This window comes from Arvicanthis niloticus, chromosome 4 (assembly GCF_011762505.2).
Source record: "Arvicanthis niloticus isolate mArvNil1 chromosome 4, mArvNil1.pat.X, whole genome shotgun sequence".
NCBI lineage: Eukaryota > Metazoa > Chordata > Mammalia > Rodentia > Muridae > Arvicanthis > Arvicanthis niloticus.
The window spans coordinates 115,697,722-115,716,693 of NC_047661.1; the positions used below are offsets into that span (position 1 = coordinate 115,697,722).

At 36.9% G+C, this 18,972-nt stretch overlaps 1 protein-coding gene across 1 annotated transcript in view; it reads left to right on the forward strand.

Annotated features, from left to right (window-relative positions):
* Window positions 1-18,972, forward strand: part of Stpg2 (sperm tail PG-rich repeat containing 2) — a 406,599-nt gene that overhangs the window by 141,184 nt on the left and 246,443 nt on the right. Inside the window, exon 11 of the mRNA XM_076933306.1 lies at window positions 6,132-6,291. Within this exon, the coding sequence (XP_076789421.1) occupies window positions 6,132-6,291 (160 nt within the window). The remainder of the gene's footprint in view (window positions 1-6,131; window positions 6,292-18,972) is intronic.

The window sequence follows — 18,972 nt, forward strand, 5'->3', positions numbered from 1 at the left end:
ATTATCTCCTGCACCAAAAGAACATGCAAAATGAAGCCAGGGTTTTGTTTTTTGCCTATTGTTTATCATTAACAATACAATTGCATTTCTGTCTTTAAATGTTTTCATCGTCTAAAGTAAGATATACTGTTTTCAAATTCATACATCTCCACAGATGTGTGTTTACCGTGATGAATATTAGACATGCTGAAAGAAAGCAAGGACAACATGTTCTTAATTACAATCTGTAATGTGTTTAACAAAGATGATCTGATTATCATCTGAATGTCTTCTGTATAAAGCCTCAATTAAGCAATGTGGATAAGTGTACTGGTAAATTGCTTTAATCAAAGCCTTTTGCATATTCAAACGCACTTCAGGATATTTATGACCTACACAGTTTTCACTGTATATATTTGACTAAAGATTTTGATTGAGAGCTTTCGTTAAAAGCTGGAAGTCTTTTTAAGTCACTTCACAATATGACAAACTTTTGTCAGAGTTTTTTTTTTTAATTGCCTTTTATAATTATGTATTTGGGACACTTAGGCTGAAATCTTAGCCTGAAATCTCGAACTATTTTAATAAATCTCTTAGCCATGAAAGGGCAGCTGGAATAAATTACACATTGTACAACAGCATAAAGTCAGTTTTAGTGTACATCATAGTGAGTAACATTTAAAGATAAAACATGATATGTACAAGAACTATCACCAGAAACAGAAAAGGCAGAGAGACACTGGTTTGAGCATTTGAAACACCAACAAACCCCAGCGACACACTTCCCTAATGACCAAGTATTTGAAAGTATGAGTTTATGGGGCCATTCCTATTCAAACCACCAGAACTCCTAAGCAAGTGCTCGGGATCCCACAGTAGGAAGAGGTTAGCATCTGTCTTAATAAAAGTTTCCATGGTAGTGAAAGAACACGGCCAAAATCAACCTGGAGAGGGAAGGGTTTGTTTCATCTTACAGCTTGTCGTCCATTAAAAGTCAGGGCAGGAACTCAAGGCAAGAACCAGGAGGTAGGAACTGAAGCAGAGGGCATCGATGACTGCTGCTTGCTTGCTTGCTCTTTCAGCTCGTTCAGTCTGCCTTCCTTCAGTACCCAGGACCACTATCCAAAGGGTAGCATGAATCACAGTGGACACTCCCACATCAATCACTAATTAAAAAATTCACTACAGAGTTGCCTATACACCAGTCTTATGGAGGCATTTTCTCAACAGAGAGTCCCTTTTTCTAAATGACTAGATAATGTTAAGTTGACACAAAACTAGCCAGCTTCAAAGTGTCTATTTGACTTTTGCTATAATGTGGATCCTGAGAACCACTTAGCTGTAGGAGAAATATTCTCTGCTTTTCAGACCTCAGTCTTTTTTTTTTCTCTTGTGGATTTTCATATGCTCCACCTTAAGCATCAGCTGTGGTTTTAGCTTCCCTGGTTTTATTCTTGTATTCTTGTCTATGTGACCTTGGAAAGCTCTGTTAATTCCACTTTTCCTTAGATTAATCCTTGACAAAGCCACTTTGGCCTTTGCTGAGACCTAGTAAATGCCTACAGAGAAGCAAACAACCTGAAATCTTGGCTGGCTCAGAAGTACTCCTTCTCTTCTTGAGTTTGGTGCATAAAATCTCCTTGTCTTTGCAGCTCTCCCATAACCTTAAACAAGGATTAAAATGTTACCAGTTTTAAAAGTTGATACACAAGTGTTCAGATGAAAAGCAATTCAGAAATAAATAGTCTCTGTCAGTATTTTTCAAAGGTTAAATTTACCAGAACAATCTAATTTTATTTGCAGATGTGCAGCTGCACACATAGGTAAAGTGAATATTGACATAACTACATCAGGAAATAAACTCACAAGTCAAGGTGCATTTATTGTGCTTAACTAATTAGGTAGGGTGCAGTTTAAAAGTTGGAATCTTATAGGCCATTTTGTAGTGCTATATTTCAAGAGAAAACAGGAAATATCACAAGAACAAATGTCAGTCAGAGTGATTATATATATATAATATATATATTATTTATATATATATAGAACAAATGTCAGTCAGAGTGATTATATATAATATATTATATATATTATATATATTATATATAATATATATAATTATATATATTATTTATATATTATATATATAAATAATATAATATATATTATATATAATAATATATCATATAATAATATATAATATATATTAATATATATTATATATTATATAATAATATATATAATACATATTAATATATATTATAACATATATTATATTATAATATAATATAATATATAATATAATATATTATATATTATAATATATTAATATGTATTAATATATAATATATAATATATAATATATAATATATAATATATAATATATAATATATAATATATAATATATAATACATAATACATAATACATAATACATAATACATAATACATAATACATAATATATAATATATAATATATAATATATAATATATTAATATATATAATATATATTATAATCACTCTGACTGACATTTGTTCTTGTGATATTTCCTGTTTTCTCTTGAAATATAGCACTACAAAATGGCCTATAAGATTCCAACTTTTAAACTGCACCCTACCTAATTAGTTAATATATATATATATATATATATATATATATATATATATATATATATCACTCTGTTGCTAAAAATCAGGTCCAGTTTTTGTTTCTGATTTGTTACAGCATGAACAATAACTCATGGATCAGATGCTCATTGAATTTGTTAGCTGGGCTGAGAGTTTTCATAGTTAAGTCAGTGTTGGTAATGACAGTGTTGGAAAATTAGAGCCCACGTACACCTTCAGACACTGAGGACAGGACAGACGGAATTTCATATGTCAAAGTCCAGCAGACACTGGAATTAGAACATTCTGATTTTGGATGTGGCAGGAAGTGGCACCTGAGGTTGTAAAGTGAGCAAATTTTACGGTTCTGAATATGAGGAATTTTCCATAGGCTTTCCACTGGAGAATATTGAATGAAAAGTTTATGAAGTGATTTGAATTTAATACCAACAGGTGGACTCACTCTCCTGCAAGGTGGTTGAAGCCAGTGACTTTAACCTCCTGTGATGTTGCTTACCAACTTACCTCCTCTGAGTTATCCTTTTTTGGGGGTGGGGCTGGGAATTAATGTATTAGAAGGTTTCCCTATCAATGTCCTGCCAGCATCTCTTTTCTGATATGTGTGGGGATATCATTGAGGGTTTCATCCAGGGTCATCCAACTGAAGACTGTGACAGTGATGGTAGATGTGTCACTAACCTTAGCATGCTGTGCTAAGAATTCTACAGACATCAAGTGGATGAGTGTTGCGTAGGGTCCTTGACTTCTGGATGAGGAAGTCAGGCAGCTCTGATTTGTCCTTGCTTTGCATTTATGCTTCATTTCATCAGACCTCTTGGATTTCTCATTTCTGCTTCTGTTTGTTGTTCCTGGGATGAGCACCCACTAGTTCTGCTGGTCTCCTCACTGGAATGAAATGCTAATGTTCTCTGTTTCTTTGAAAAGCCATCCTTTAAGCCTATGACCTAAATTCATGTCCTAGTTTTAAAAGAAAATGAGATCAGAAAAATGGGAATCAGCTATTTTTAGCTTTTAGGTTGGGAAGATTTTACTGCACATGTGTATGTATATATATGTGTGTATGTATATATTTATATTTATATATGAACAGGGTCCAAATACTGGTTATGGTGGTGAGTTTTTTCAATTTGACATAACTAGCATCACTTGGGAAGGAAATCTCAATATCTCAATAAAGAATTGTCTCGACTAGTATTGCCTATTGTGTGTCTGTGACAATTTCTTAACTGGGTTAGTAGAAGCAGGAAGACACACCCTTCTTGTGGTTGTCACTGTGTCCTGGGCTGGACCCTGGACTGAATAAAAAGTGGGGAGTGAGCTGAGCACTGCCAACCTTGCATTCATTTATTCTGTCTCTTCTTGACTGGATGTGACTAGTTGCCTCAGGTTCCCACAGTGGTTTCCAGCAATAACAGTTATCTGGAACTGTACTCTGAATAAACTATTTCTCCTTAAGGATCTCTCTCTCTCTCTCTCTCTCTCTCTCTCTCTCTCTCTCTCTCTCTGTATTCGTGTTTTTGGGTCAGGATATTATATCACAACACTATTAGTGACACCAAGACACTGGAGACAGGACAAAAATGAAAGACCCGAGGAGTGTCCATTCTGTCTATTCTTCATGTTCCTGCCCTGTCTCCTGTGCAGTATAAAAGACCACAAGGGGGATGCATTATTTATATTGCACTTTTTTCCTCACCACGGTGCTTATTCAGGACACAAAGTATTAGAATAACTTCCGTTCTTATGATTACACAGAGTTCCATGTTAGTTATAGTCATCATCATCTTGGGATAGTACTTAACAAATCTTGTTCAGACACAATACAAATTAAACATAAATAGGATGAGGTAAGTAAGATTAATAAGCAAGCAGGGAGGAAGTTTTCAGGGCAGTATAACTTAATTTTTTCTTCTATGGAAAAAAAACACACAAAAAAAAAATTCCCTAGTAGTCTGAACCCTGACTGGTTAGCTTTGTGTTTTAACTTGCATTGAAATTAGTTTTTCTAGAATAATAAGATTACATCCACATACTTTCATAGTCAAGTACCAGTTTTCTTTTAATTTTTTTTTACCTTTTAGACCTATTTTATACTTGTACTAATCTCATGATATAAATAATTAGCTTTCACTTCATGAAATAGATGGAGGATCACAAAAACTGAGTGGTTATTGTAGTGTCACACAGGAAGCAACTGACACTTAAACCCCACACTCAACCAAACACTTTGTTATATCTCACTAAGTCATTAAAATGTAGACCGTTTAAGTGATTCATCATTAGTCTTTATGTGTATGGGTGTTTGCTTTTACGTAGATCTGTGTACCACATGCATGCCTACTGCCTTGAAAGGCCAAAAGTCAGTTTCAAATCCCCTCAAACTGGAGTTGCAGATGGTTAGAAGGCATTGTGCAGGTCCCAGGGCTTGAACTTGGGCCCTCTGGCAGAGCTTCAATTGCTCTTAATCACTGAGCCATCCCTCCAGCCCCAAAATGTTTTGGTTTCTCATGTATAAGGTAAGTGACTAGATTTCAAAAGAATACAGCATGCAAAATAATTTGTGCAGAATTCTTTCTAAAGTTTTCATTGAGATAATTAGATAATATTTCAAGGCATTAATTATGCACCTAGTACATGACATTTGTATTTTAGTTTAGAATTATTCTTATAATTAATATGTGGTTCATGTTGATTAAAATGCAAATGTAGCTGCATACCATTTAAAACATTAAGTGATGGGAGCAGGGTCTTTCCAACTTAATTGGAGCCTATTAAAAATGAAAGAATCAGCCTCATTGTGTAGAGTAAGCCAGAGCAGTGAGGCAGGGACAGCTTTGCAGCTGATGAAAATACAAATTGTTTGGATCCCTGTATAGAATTCAGTATTCATCATTAAATTTGTAGATGAGCATCTGACCAATGTCATGAGTCCTACTCTTGAAAATATTCTAACCTTACATTTCTTGATTCTGTTTACCTTAATTTTAGATAATGAATTATAATTGTACTCTAAAGATAGTATTGTTTAGCTCTGTACCCCATTTTTAATAGGGTTATTTGGTTGTCTGGATTCTAATTTCTTGATTTCTTTGTATATATTGGATATTAGCCCTCTATCAGATGTGGGATTGGTAAAGATCTTTTCCCAATCTGTTGGTTGCCATTTTGTCCTATTGACTATGTTCTTTGACTTACAGAAGCTTTGCAATTTTATGAGGTCCCATTTGTCAGTTCTTGATCTTAGAGCATAAGCCCTTGGTGTTCTGTTCAGGAACTTTTCCCCTGTGCCTAAGTACTCAAAGTTCTTCTCCACCTTCTCTTCTATTAGTTTCACTGTACCTGGTTTTATGTGAAGGTGGAATTGCAAGATGTTGCAACCACTCTGGAAATCAGTCTGGTGGTTCCTCAGAAAATTGGACATAGCATTACCTGAGGACCCAGCTTTTCTGCATGTGGAATTTATCCAATTTGTACCTGGATATCTTTTATATACAGTACGTTTATGGTTATCCTTTACATTTTTTCTAGAGTCTTCCAGCTCCTGGCCGCTATGATGTTCAGAAATCATATGAAATGACCCAAGTTAAACATAAGTACATGCCACCTCGTAGTTCGGTGGCTAACAAAAGGCATTCCTCTTTCCTGAGTGCAGCTCCTCGGTGCCTGGGAAAAATTGCTGACGGGCCAGGTAAGGCTCACTGCTCTTTGAGGCTTTGGGAATTCACATGCTCCATATGAATAGATGATCTTAGCATATTCACAGTGATAGTCATACAAGTGCATAGGCTCACCCTCCAAAGATAAATACAGGGAATAGAGAAAAGTGGAAGACTTTTGATTTCCAAATGTAAAATTTTTCCAAGGTGTTACGTTTTCCTAATTATTCCAAAGACATTTTATCGGTTCTACCTAAGATAATATATTCATCTGGTATTCTATTTGGGAAAAACTCAGAACTCTTAACACATTAAAAGTTATTAAAGGAGAAAAGTACTTTCCCCTCATTTAGAGAAATCAGTATAGTAGAAGAAACATACCCCAGTTACATAAGCTACTTGAATATTTTCCAATAGCAAAAGAACAGTCCCAGTGGTCAGCTTTGTCAGTTTACTGGATAGGATACATATATATATATATATATATATATATATATATATATATATATATATATATATATATATATAATCTCAAGGCCAGGCAGACAACAGGAACAGCAGCAAATGTTTTTGAATATTTTCAAATAGCAAGAGAACAGTTCCAGTGGTCAGCTTTGTCAGTTTAATATATATATATATATATATATATATATATATATATATATATATACACATACACACACACACACACACACACACACACCACACACACACACACACACACACACACACACACACACACACACACACATACACACACACACACACACACACACACACACATATATATTTCAAGGCCAGGCAGACAACAGGAACAGCAGCAAATGTTTTGTCAACATGTAAGCAATTTGTACTGGATTTTTGGATAACATGAAGGAAAATGGTGAAGCAACCTTAAGAATCTTTTTCTAGAGTTTTTAGTGAGAAACTAAAAGAGAAGACGACAAACTGTCAAATAAGTGACAGAATGACTCAGACATACTTTAAGTTGAAATATAAGTGTTCTTTCTCTCTTGCTCTCCCTTCCTTCTGTCCATTTGTCCTTCCTTCCTTTCATTCATCTGTCTGTCCTTCCTTCTTTCCTTTTTTCTTCCTTACTTTTTCCTTCCTTCTGTCCATCTGTCCATCCTTCTTCCCTCCCTCCCTCCCTCCCTTCCTTCCTTCCTTCCTTCCTTCCTTCCTTCCTTCCTTTTTTCCTTCCTTACTGAGCTATCATACCACCCTTACATTGTCAACTTTCAGGTCTAAATCAAATTTAAAATCTTAGCTGGGAGTGGTGGTGCTTCCAAATTGATTAGAATGACAAAAGATTCTTTGTTTCGTTTGATATGTGTGTGTATCTATTCTCTCTCTCTCTCTCTCTCTCTCTCTCTCTCTCTCTCTCTCTCTGTCTCTCTCTCTCTCTGTTGTGGCCCGAGCTGATAGACATTGGGCGCCAAAAATGTTGTGGACTGCACTAGCCCACATTTGGGGGCCAAAATGTTGCAGACTGCTCTGTCAGTGTTGGAACCCTCACTGCCAAAAACCTTGGGGTCTAAATTGTTAGAGCCTGCACTGCCCCAGGCTGCTCTGGTCCACGGGTTGAGGTTCAGCAAGAGAGAGAGAGTGAGGATGGACTCAAAGAATGGAGACCAGACAGAGTGTGATTCAATCCTGTTTATTCTTCAGTCTCTCTTCCTAGTCCAAGTCCCAAGTCTTGAGTTCCTAGTCCCTAGTTCCTCCAATTTCCAAGTTCTAGTCTCGAGTCTCATCCAAGTACAAGTGTCTAATTCTAGTTGCCTGTCTCAAGTGTCTACTCCAAGTGCCTAATACTTAATAATTTCTTCTGTCTGCCTCTCGCCTTTTATATGTCTCACTTCTAAGCCACACTTCTAAGTCATACCTTTAAGTCACACCCTTAGGTCTTATCTCTAAATCACACCTTTACATCTCACACACCCAAGGGAAGATCCTGGGAATCTAAAACAAGATGTTATCAGAGTGTGCTCAGCTGTTGTAGGCTGTTGTAATCAAGTCTCTTGTCAGGGTATATGGCTCAAGATGGCTGCAAGGATGATAGCCACCTTCTGTTGGCTCCCCACATCTCTATCTTTATCATCATGATATATCATCATGATCATGAGTTTTCTGTTGTGAACACCACATTTCTGCTTGCAGTTAATAGTTTTAAATTTTTCCAGACACAAATGTATGTGATCCCTTTCAAGAAAGAATGACTATTTTACAGTGAAGTTCAGTGAGACTAGTTCAGTTTGTATGCGTTGGTGTTTGTCTTATGAATGGTGTCCTTTCATATCACCCACTTGTTAGAAATAAAGTAGCAAAAAAGTTTACTCTGCTTGCTATTTAGCCATTGGTAGTTTTCTTTATTAATTTAAAAATATTTATTCTTATGTTATATATATGAATAAGTGCCTCCATATAAGTCTGTCCACTGGTACCTCTAGAGGCCAGAGAATGGCATCAGATTCCCTGGGGCTGGAGTTACATGCAGTTGTGAGCCAGTGGATGTGGGTGCTGGGACTTGAACCGAGGTCCTCTTCAAGAGCATAAAATGCTCTTAACTGCAGAGTCACCTCCCTAGACTCTTGTTTTACATTAATATCTCTAGAAAGGACTTTTTCATGTTAAATCTAAAACTCATTATATATCAAATTATTTTATAGTACTATGCTATAAATAAAAATGAAAGTGTAAGACTATTTGAGTTTTAGAGTATGTTATACATGTTTGTTATTTGTTATGATATTATTTTGAGGGTTTTACTTTATAGAATTAAAGAAAATATATTATTATCTTTTAACTCTTAAAATTACAACTTAAAATTAATTTCTTGGCTTTTTATGTGTATAGATAAAAATAAAGAAGTTGATAAACATATGAATAATTATAAGATTCACAGATTTATAAAATATGTATCTTGACTCAGCATTTTATTGCCATGTATTTACTTTAGATGGCTTTAGAATTTTAACAGATATGGAAGGGTTTTGTCTTAATTACAAAGGAAGCCTTTTCTCAGAGTGCATATAGTTAAGAAAGATAAAACTCATTCTTGTTAGTCCAAATTAAACAGGGAAAGAGTATATTTGCAATCAGTATACTGAATTCCATTAAATGTTGTGTAACCAATAAAAACACATTAGAATCACTTAATGAAGAAATTATTAAATGAGGTGTATCACATTATAAAGCAATCTCCTTTTATTACTCCAAGTTTTAATTCATAGGTATGTAAATGATTTTGTGATTGATTCAGCTCAGGTAATGTGAAATTGCTAAGTGGAAAAGTACTTAAATATTACTTTACCTCTTATATTGACCTGCTTTGGAACATTGACTGGAGAGAAAGCTTAGAATTTTAAAGGGAAAATAGATGGTTAAGAGACTGTTGAGAGTGGAAAGTTAGAGACTCCTGCTCAGAGGTGGGTGTGTAACTTGCTATCTGCATTCCTAAAGGGCAGGTAGAAAGAATGTTTCAAATATGTATGATGTCTGACCCAGAATTCTATTTCTAAACTTACCCAGATGAGATGCTCGTAATTTCAGAATTGCTGATGACAGTTATCAAATGGAAGTTAAAATGTTAAATTTCCTAAATGAAATGCCAGCTTCAGTTCATTTGAATATCAACTTGAGTAGAGTTCTACAAATATGTAGAAATGCTATATATTTTATAAGACTGGGAAATCTCATAAAAAAGATAGATTTAATTCATTTGTTCACATTTGCATTCTAAGAGTCTCTTATGTGTGGGTGTGTGTTAGGCATCAGTACAGCAGCAAACAGAAGACAAGAACCCTTGTTCCTCAGCTCTCAGTTTCAGGTACAATGTATACCTACTGAGTGAACAAGACATATGGAGAAATAGATGACAGCCAGGAAAGGATGAGGCAGGCAGACAGGCACATATTGTAAAGGCTGTGGGGGAAGGTCAAAGACAGAAAGAGGACCAGGGCTTTAGAGTGGAAACGAGTCCTGTCACATCATGTTATGAGAAAATAAGCTTTGAGTTACTGACTACCTAAGGCTTGTTAGAAAGTTTGTTTTTCTTTTTCTTCATCAACTTAAAAATAGTCGCTCAAGTCAGCAAGATGGTTCAACAGGTAAAAGCACTTAGAAGTTGGTACCAGGGACTGTGGTATTGCTCTGATAGACCTAATCATGATATTGTTTGGAGGACTATGGGTTTTGGAACTTTGGATTTGGAAAGTAGTGAAATGCTTTCAGTGTGACTTACTGGGCAATCTTAGTAGGAATATGCAAGATATTGGTGTTGAGGGAGATTTGAACCATGGGAGTCTGGCTCAAGAGGTTTCAGAGGAGAATGTTAGTATGTGGCACAGAGACTTTTTTATGGTATTTTGGTGAAGAATGTGACTGCTTTTTGCCCTTGTCCAAAGAGTCTGCCTGAGGCTAAGATGAAGAGATTTAGATTAATTGCATTAGTAAAGGAAATCTCAAAACAGCCTGGTATAAATTCTGTTGGGTGGTTGCTGAAGGTCACTCTTATGAAGAACATTATGATGAAAAGAATCAAGAAGTGAAAGGTTAAATATAAAATGTATGATTCAAGTATTAAAGGGGCAGCAGGAAGTAGAATGGAGCTGAATCCAGTGTTCAAGGAGATAAACAGATTAATGGAGTGGTGACCTCAGGGCAAGATTCCACCTGGCTAAGCTTATTGTATGCTTGTTTGCATTTGAACAAGAGACAGTTGTACCTAAGCACTATTATGACTTGGTTATTGCTTTCATTTGGAAATAAGGAGATATGATTATGTGTCAAATTGACAAGCGATGGATTGTGATGGATATTCTTGTTTGTCAACTTGACTATATCTGGAAGATACCACAATCCAGAACTTAAAGATCTTGTCCAGGCATGGTGGTACACAACTTCAGTCCCAGCATTCAGAAGATAGAGGCATGTAGATCTCTGATTCAAGGTCAGTCTATAAAGCAAGGTCTAGGACAGCCAAGCTTAGGCAATGGAGGAATTGGAAAACAGAGAGCTGGGCTGATGTAATTAGGAAAAGTGTTCGGGGAAACATAGTTTCAGCCCCAGGAAGCTGCAGAACTCAGTAGCTTTGACCATGTGGCACTAGCTTTAGAGACAAGAATAGAAGGGGTTACTTGTACAATTAATGCTAGTTAGCTGGAGCTAGACATTTAGTGGTGATTAAGTAGAAACCAGCATCAATGAAGTGAAATTTTCTGGAAATTGTTTTCTGAGAGCACAAAGAAGCTGTGTTCCAGAGATAGCCAAGGATGTACCTTGTGCTACAGCTGGACTTGCTAATTGGTAAGAATCACCCAGGTGGTACTGGTTTGAAGACAAGAAGGTATCATGGAAAGCAGTTGAGGCTCGGCATTGTGAGAGGCCCTGAAAGGCCATTGGTGCAACCTCAGTTGTAGTTGCCAGCCCAGGACTAAAGGGGTCATGCAAAGAAGTTGAGGTTTGGCACCGTGAAGGAAAGCCTAGTTGCAGCAGAAGTCCTCAGCATATTGGAGATGCCAGTATCATGAGATGATCAAGAATAGCAGCAGCAGTAGAGTGGAGTTGGCCTGAGCCTCGAGTGCTACAGAGGGCAGAGCTGGAGATGTGACCAAAGTACTTTGGAGGAGCCCAGAAGATCATGTGTGGATACCAGACACTGGAACAAGAAGCTATAAAATTGAAGTTGCCCAGGAGACCTCACAATGTTAGAGATGCCAGAGCATAGGGATACCTGAGAAGAAAAACTGTTAACAGGGGTGGAACTAGTCCAAGAGAAAGAATTGTGTTGCAGTCAACAATGCTGAAAGGAATTGGACATCAGACATGGAGATGTAGAGTTTGGAGTTTGCCCAGTTGTTTTTGGTCTTGCTTTGGTTCATTGTATCCTTATTATGTTTTGGAATGGCAATGCACATACTGTGATGTTAGAAGTATGTGACCTACTTTTTAGTTTTGATTTTATAGGGGACTACAGTTAAAAGATTACATGAATATCAGAAGAGGCTTTGAACTTTGAACATTTAATATTGTGAAGAGTGTTATAGACTATGGGATCTTTTGAAGTTAGACTAAATGTATTTTCCATCATCCCATGGCTAGGTATGGCCCCAGAAACTCATGTGTTTGAGCAAGCCTGTGGGCGGCAGGGTGTGGAATCTGGTATTTGAATATGCTTGACCATTGGGAATGGCACTATGGAGCTGTGGCCTTGTTGGAGGAAGTGTGACCTTGTTGGAGAAAGTGTGTCACCGTGTAGGTGGGCTTTGAAGTCTCCTATGCTCAGGCTCTGCCCAATGTGGAAGACAGTCTTCTGGCTGTCTTTGGATCAAGATGGAGAACTCTTGGCTCCTTCAGCACCATGTCTACTTGAATGCTGGCATGCTTCTTGCCATTCAGTCCTGCCATGGACTGAAACTCTGAAACTGTAAGCTAGCCCCAGTCAAATGTTTTCCTTTATGAGAGTTGTCATGGTCATGATGTCTGTTCACAGCAATGAAACTAAGACATCAGGTTTGATGGCAAGTGTCCTTACCCACAGAGACTCTCTTTTCAGTACCCCTATCATCTATCTATTCTATTTTTACCTTCCTCAGATTATCCATCCCTCCTCAGACCTTCATGCCTAACCTCTTCAGTTATATGAATTGTAGCTTTGTTATTGACTAAGCAGCTAACATTCACTTAATATACACTGTTATACATGTAACAAAATTTTAGTTTTCAGTTTTTGGTCAGTTTGGGTTTTCTTTATTGATTCTATTTCCACTTTTATGTCTTGAACTGTTTTACTCATTTCCTTCCACTGTTTGCATTTTCTTAGATTTCATTAATAGATTTTTCTTATCCTTTTTAAAGACATTTACAAGGACTTTTGAAGTCCTTGTCTTGAGTTTCAGTTAGACTACATTTATCAGGGCTGACTGTAGTAGGGTTGCTGGGATACAGTGGAGACGTATTGCCCTAGCTGTAATTGATTGTGGTTTTAGGCTGGTGTCTAGGATTTTGGGTCTTTGATGACTGGAATTTTAGGTGCAGATATCTGGTTTTGTCACTGTTGGGTGGTTCATATTTTAGTTCCTGTTGATTTCTCTGGTTCTTAAGAGAGTGGGGAGACTGTGGGTTGCCTAGTAGGGAAAGGCTCGAGATGTTTCCACTCTGACCACTGTGGGTCCCAGGTAAGTCTTGTTTTATGTATCGAGAGATGACAGGTAGAAATGGGAATGGTCTAACAGGGGAGAAGCCAAGAGGGCTCACAGGAGGGTGTGCCACCAGGATCTGCTAGACCCCCTCGCTGTAGCAGACTTCTGCTCAAGACAGGATGGGAATTGGAGGACAGGAAGGAGGATGAATATGGCCTACCATATTCCTTGGTGAATGTGGTTAGTGGCTTTCCAGGAAGTACCTTTGGGAATTAGTGGCAGAGAGAAAGGAATGGGGTGATGGAGGAAGACTGTAGCAAGAGAGTGATCCCCTGGGGATGGGGGAAATAGGAAGAGACCTGTGCATGCAGGTGGTTTGTTACACAGACAGAGATAAGACTGGGGGATTTGAATTGGACAAGAGGAGGGAGAATAAAGATTCCTTGGCCAGTTTTATTCTCAAATTTTTGAATGATGAAAAACCTTGAAACTTGAAGGTATATTTATTTGTAGAGACCCACTGTTTGACTGAGTGATTATCAGAGTAGCGCAATGCATGTAAGATAATATTCATTGCTTAAACCAATCAGGTACTGACTGACTTTACTGTGCAAGCATAGATCATTTCTCAGGAAGATAACATTGTCATTTCTGCATCGGATTCCCAAAGGAAATTATTTTAAGAAACAAATATAATTTATCCTAGAAGTTAATTGAACATATTCTATGAAGCTGGCTGTTTTTTTACTCTTTTAATAAACATAAGTAATACCTTTGATATAAAAATCACTGTAGTGTGAAAACTAATTATTTCTTCTATTTTCTCAGTGACTTGTAATATTCTACTTCCCAAAGTACCATAAAGCTTGTCCAAATGTGGCTCTTCCCTCACATTGAGTGCTGTTAACAGATTGCTATAAGCACGGAGTGTTGTTTTCTCTCTATAGCTTCCAGGAATGCTTCTGAGCTATTTGAATGCATGGTAATTCTGACTAGAGAAAAAACGATAAGATTGACTTTTGGAATAAGTTTATTTTATTATAAAATATGAACTAATTTCATTGCCTTTTCCATCTCAAGTTATGTTTGTTTTTTTAGATACTCTAAAACATATTTTAAATGCTTCTTAATTATACACAAGTTGAGAATGATTTTTACTAAGAATATATTATAGTTAAAATTATCCACATATTAATTTTATGCAGATTACTGTTTTTAAAATATGTATTTAAAATGTTTTCTGGGAATATATTTTGATCATATTCTTTCCCCTCTTCCAACTCCAAGATTGTTCCCACTTTCAATCCACCCATCTTCATATTATTTTTCTTAAAAAACCAAAAAACTAAAAGCAAACCAAACCAATGAATCAACCATCCATCCATCCATCCATCCATCCATCCATCCATCCAACCAACCAACCAACTAACCAACCAAAAAATACACACAGAGTAACATGGAATCTGTTTTGTGTTGGCAAACTACTCCTGAGAATAAGGCCTTTCCTGGAGTGTGGTTGATAAATTCAGTGTCAATAAACTGAAAAAAAAATGATTGTCCTTCTCCCAGAATCTATTGATTGAAAGCAGCTTTTCAGTTAGGTTGTATTTGTGTTCATTTTCCCTTCTTCACACTGGGATTTTATCTTACTTGAGCCTGTGGAGGACTTGTGCATGTTGTCACAGTCCCCATGCATTCATTTGTGTATCAGTCCTGTTGTGTCTGGTACATGCCATTTTCCTGGAGTCATCTACCACCTCTGGCTCTTACAATTTTTCCACTTCTGTTGGGGTCCACACTAGCCACACACACACACTGTTGGGGCGGCCAAAAAACGTCGCAGCCCAGGCAAAATGTTGAGGCCCCAGGCCGACCCACGTTTGGGTGGCCACTGTATTCCGGCCCAAGCTGCAGCTCCAGTCTGCTGGTCAGGATTCAGCAAGAGCGAGGGTGAGGGCAGACTCGAAGAATGGAGACCAGACAGGGTGTGATTCAATCCCGTTTATTCTTCAGTCTCTCTTCCTCTAAGTGTCTTCTTCTCTGTCTCCTCTGTCTGTTGTGTCTGATTCTGTCTGGAGCCAAGTGTCTTCTACCTAATGTCTGATGTGTCTGGTTCTCTGATCTCAGTCTGATTCTGATCTGTTCTGTCTCTGCCTTTTATATGTCTCACTTCTAAGCCACGCCTCTAAGTTACACCTTTAATCATGCCCTTAGGTCTTGTCTCTAACTCTGATCTCTATACTTCTATGTCATACTCTTAAGTCACACACCTTTAATCTCACACACCTTTAATCTCACGTACCTTTAATCTCAAGGTATCTAAATCAAGATTATCGGAGTGTGCTTAGCTGTTGTAGGCTATTGTAATCCAAGTCTCATGTCAGGGTATATGGCTCAAGATAGCTGCAAAGCTGATAGCCGCTTTCTGCTAAAAGTCGGCCCCCAAGACACTTCTTCAGGATAGGTCCCCAAGTCTTGAGGAAACTATGATAGATATTCCATATTATCCGAGTGCTTCAAAATCACTCACTCTGCACATTGTCCAGTTATCTGTCTCCATGTTAATCTTTGTCTACTGGCAGAAGAAGCTTTTCTGATGAGGATTGACTGATGGGTGTAGCAATATGACATTAGAAGACTTATATATTGTTATGTTTACTTAGCAGAATAATAGCAGTATGCTTTCTCTAGGGCATATAGACCGGTCTCAGGTGTATTGCTTCATTAACACTATTAGGTATGAGTTCCATCTTATGGATTATGCCTTAAATCAAATTGAAAAGTGTTTGGCACTCCTGTGAAATTTGTGCTACTATCACACTAGTGGGTACATCACTCAGTGTCACAGTTGTAGCTTGCTGCATTTGTAGGTGGGTGAGACTGATGAATGCTTTCCTTCCCCAATAGGGTATGTTCATTGCTGGTGGAAATGTGAACTGGCACACTACTAACAAGTGTGCAGTGTACTTTGAAATCTGAAAATAGATCTGTCATAAGATCCAGCTATTTTGGGTTGTGAATCTAGCCTTTAACAGAGCCACCTCTGTGCTTAGCCTCACAGACTTGGCATGCCAGGGTTGGGGGATGATAAGGGGCCCCTACCACCCCCAGAGGAGAAGGGGAGGGGGAAATGTGCAGAAGGTTTGTGAGGGGGTGGACAGGAGGGGGCAGTGAACAGGATGTAAAGTGAATATGTAAGAAAAAAATTCAATTCTACTGTAAAAGAGAAATGTAAATTTAGTGTTATGATATTGATATGTTTGCAGTTTTCTTTAAGTTGATGTATCAGTTGAGTACAAAACTAAAAAATAACTTAAGACATAAAAAGAAAAAATCCAGCTATGACACTCTTGGACATAAAGTATTCTACATTCTACTAAAGAGATATTTGCTCATCTATGGTTACAATGCTGCTCTATCGTAATAGCCAGAAATTGGAAGCAGACTAGATGAATGGATGATGGAGACGTGGTACATTTATATAACAGAATACTATTGACCTGTTAAACAAACAAATGGAGCTAGAAACAACCATCTTGGGTGAGGTTACCTGAACCCTCTCAAGACAAGCACTGTTTGTTCTCTTCTATATTTGTATGTTAGCTTTTAAACGTAAGATATGTATGTATGCTTCAACTAGAATAGCTATGAAGGTTAAAAAGCTACTAATGGACAGAAGAGAAAGTCTCCAAGGAAGAGAACAGAATCTGCTAAGTCCTATGTCGCAGTGCATGGTGTGTATACATACATATAATAATAGCAATTAAATAACATGAGTCCACGAGTTTGAGTGGGAGCTAGTGAGCTAGTGGGAGAGAGCTCTGTGTTACAGTTCAGAGGGGTAGGGAAGTAGGAAAATTATGTAGAATAGATGCAAAAAAGACTGTATAACAGCGGGAAACATGTATTAAATGCGAGAGTCTATGGCTTTAAAAGAAGATTTATTTTAATTGTATCTCTGTCTGTGTTTGGGTATGGGTGTATGTGTTGGATCCCCCTGGACCTAGTTTTGCTAGGAGTTATAGGCTGCACAATAAGGGTTCTATTAGTGGAACTCAGGTCTTATGTAAGAACACTATGTACTCTTAACTGTTGAGACATCTCTTCAGGTCTAATTGACTTTGAAATAATTTTTGTATATATGAAGCTCATACAAAAGCTCAGGGAGTTGTCTGGTTGAATATAAAAAAGGGGATGATTAAATATTGATATTATTAAATCCTTGAGATTGTAAGCAATCCCAGGAGATTGTATTTATCATAAGGAAAATGGGGCTTAAGACTAAACACCTAGACTTTTGTGTTTTTCAGATGGTTGTAGACAATACAGTACAAGAGGACCAATATAGACTAGACTTGTATTTATTGTGTGTATTTTTCATTTAGAATTTTAAGGTGTCAAAATCAAACCAACAAATGTTTCAGTGATCTAGAAATCACAATAGTCAGACTTACTCAAATTATTTATTCAAGTTCATTATAGAGAATAATTGTTTAGTTCAGTATGTTAGACATACTGAACTAAAATTACTTTTGAATCCACTTTTAGAAATATGCATGGAACAGATACCTATAACTTATAATAACATTTCTGTTAATTAAAGGAAGACATTAAAGATTAGTCTTAAATCTGTTAATAACCTGGCTTCAAATATCCAAGAGAGAATAAAAGGATCTCATGTAATGATTCTGAATAACAAACCATGGAACATTGAACATAAATCCACAAGAAGAGGCCATACCCATGAGGAAGTAAAAGTAACCATGTACAAAGGGTTGTTCAAGATTTATTTTTAGCTATACCAAATTTAGCTATAAAGGACTGCGGCATTTCTTCAAATTTGAATGTATTATTTGTTTAGTAATTTTTACTTCTGTTGGTTGCTAAAAAAGCATGCTGTTGCAAAAGACAACAAAAAAATTAAAAAAACTGTTTTTAAGAACTTGGATTTTATTTATTAATTTATTCGTAGGAATTTCACATATAAGCACATTGTATTTACTTTATTTCTATCCCTTCCTCTCCTCCAACTCTTTCTCCTATCTCCTCTAGAGTTCATCATTACTTCCTCTGCAATTCTTGACCTCTTTTAAAAGTTTCATTTACCCTGCCTGCCCCTTCCTCTACTAAGTCTAATCTGGGTTGACTGCATAGTACTTGTATTTTGTAAAGCATACAAATACTTTCTCATTTCTGTGGTGATAATTTTTAATAAAATTGCTTCCTGGAACATTTTATTTAAGTATAGAGTAATGGCACAATAATCAAATTGTGGCATTTCTCACTATATTTTCGTAAGGCACACATTGGCTTTTATATTATCCTTTACTTAGAATTCATAATTCAACAGAGGATTATTCAGTAGTGATTTGTGTCAGGCACTGAGGGCTTCTTGCAGGCAGAAGATAAGTCAGTTTATCCTTGTATTCCAGAGCCTGATATATCGAGAATATTAGGTAAATATGCAAGGATGTATTCAGATAATGGTCTTTCCTTCTCTGTCAGCGGGAGCCAATACTTCCAGTTCTTTATGTGGCAGAACCTGTGTTCTAAGGAAGAGTTGGCTTCTGAGGT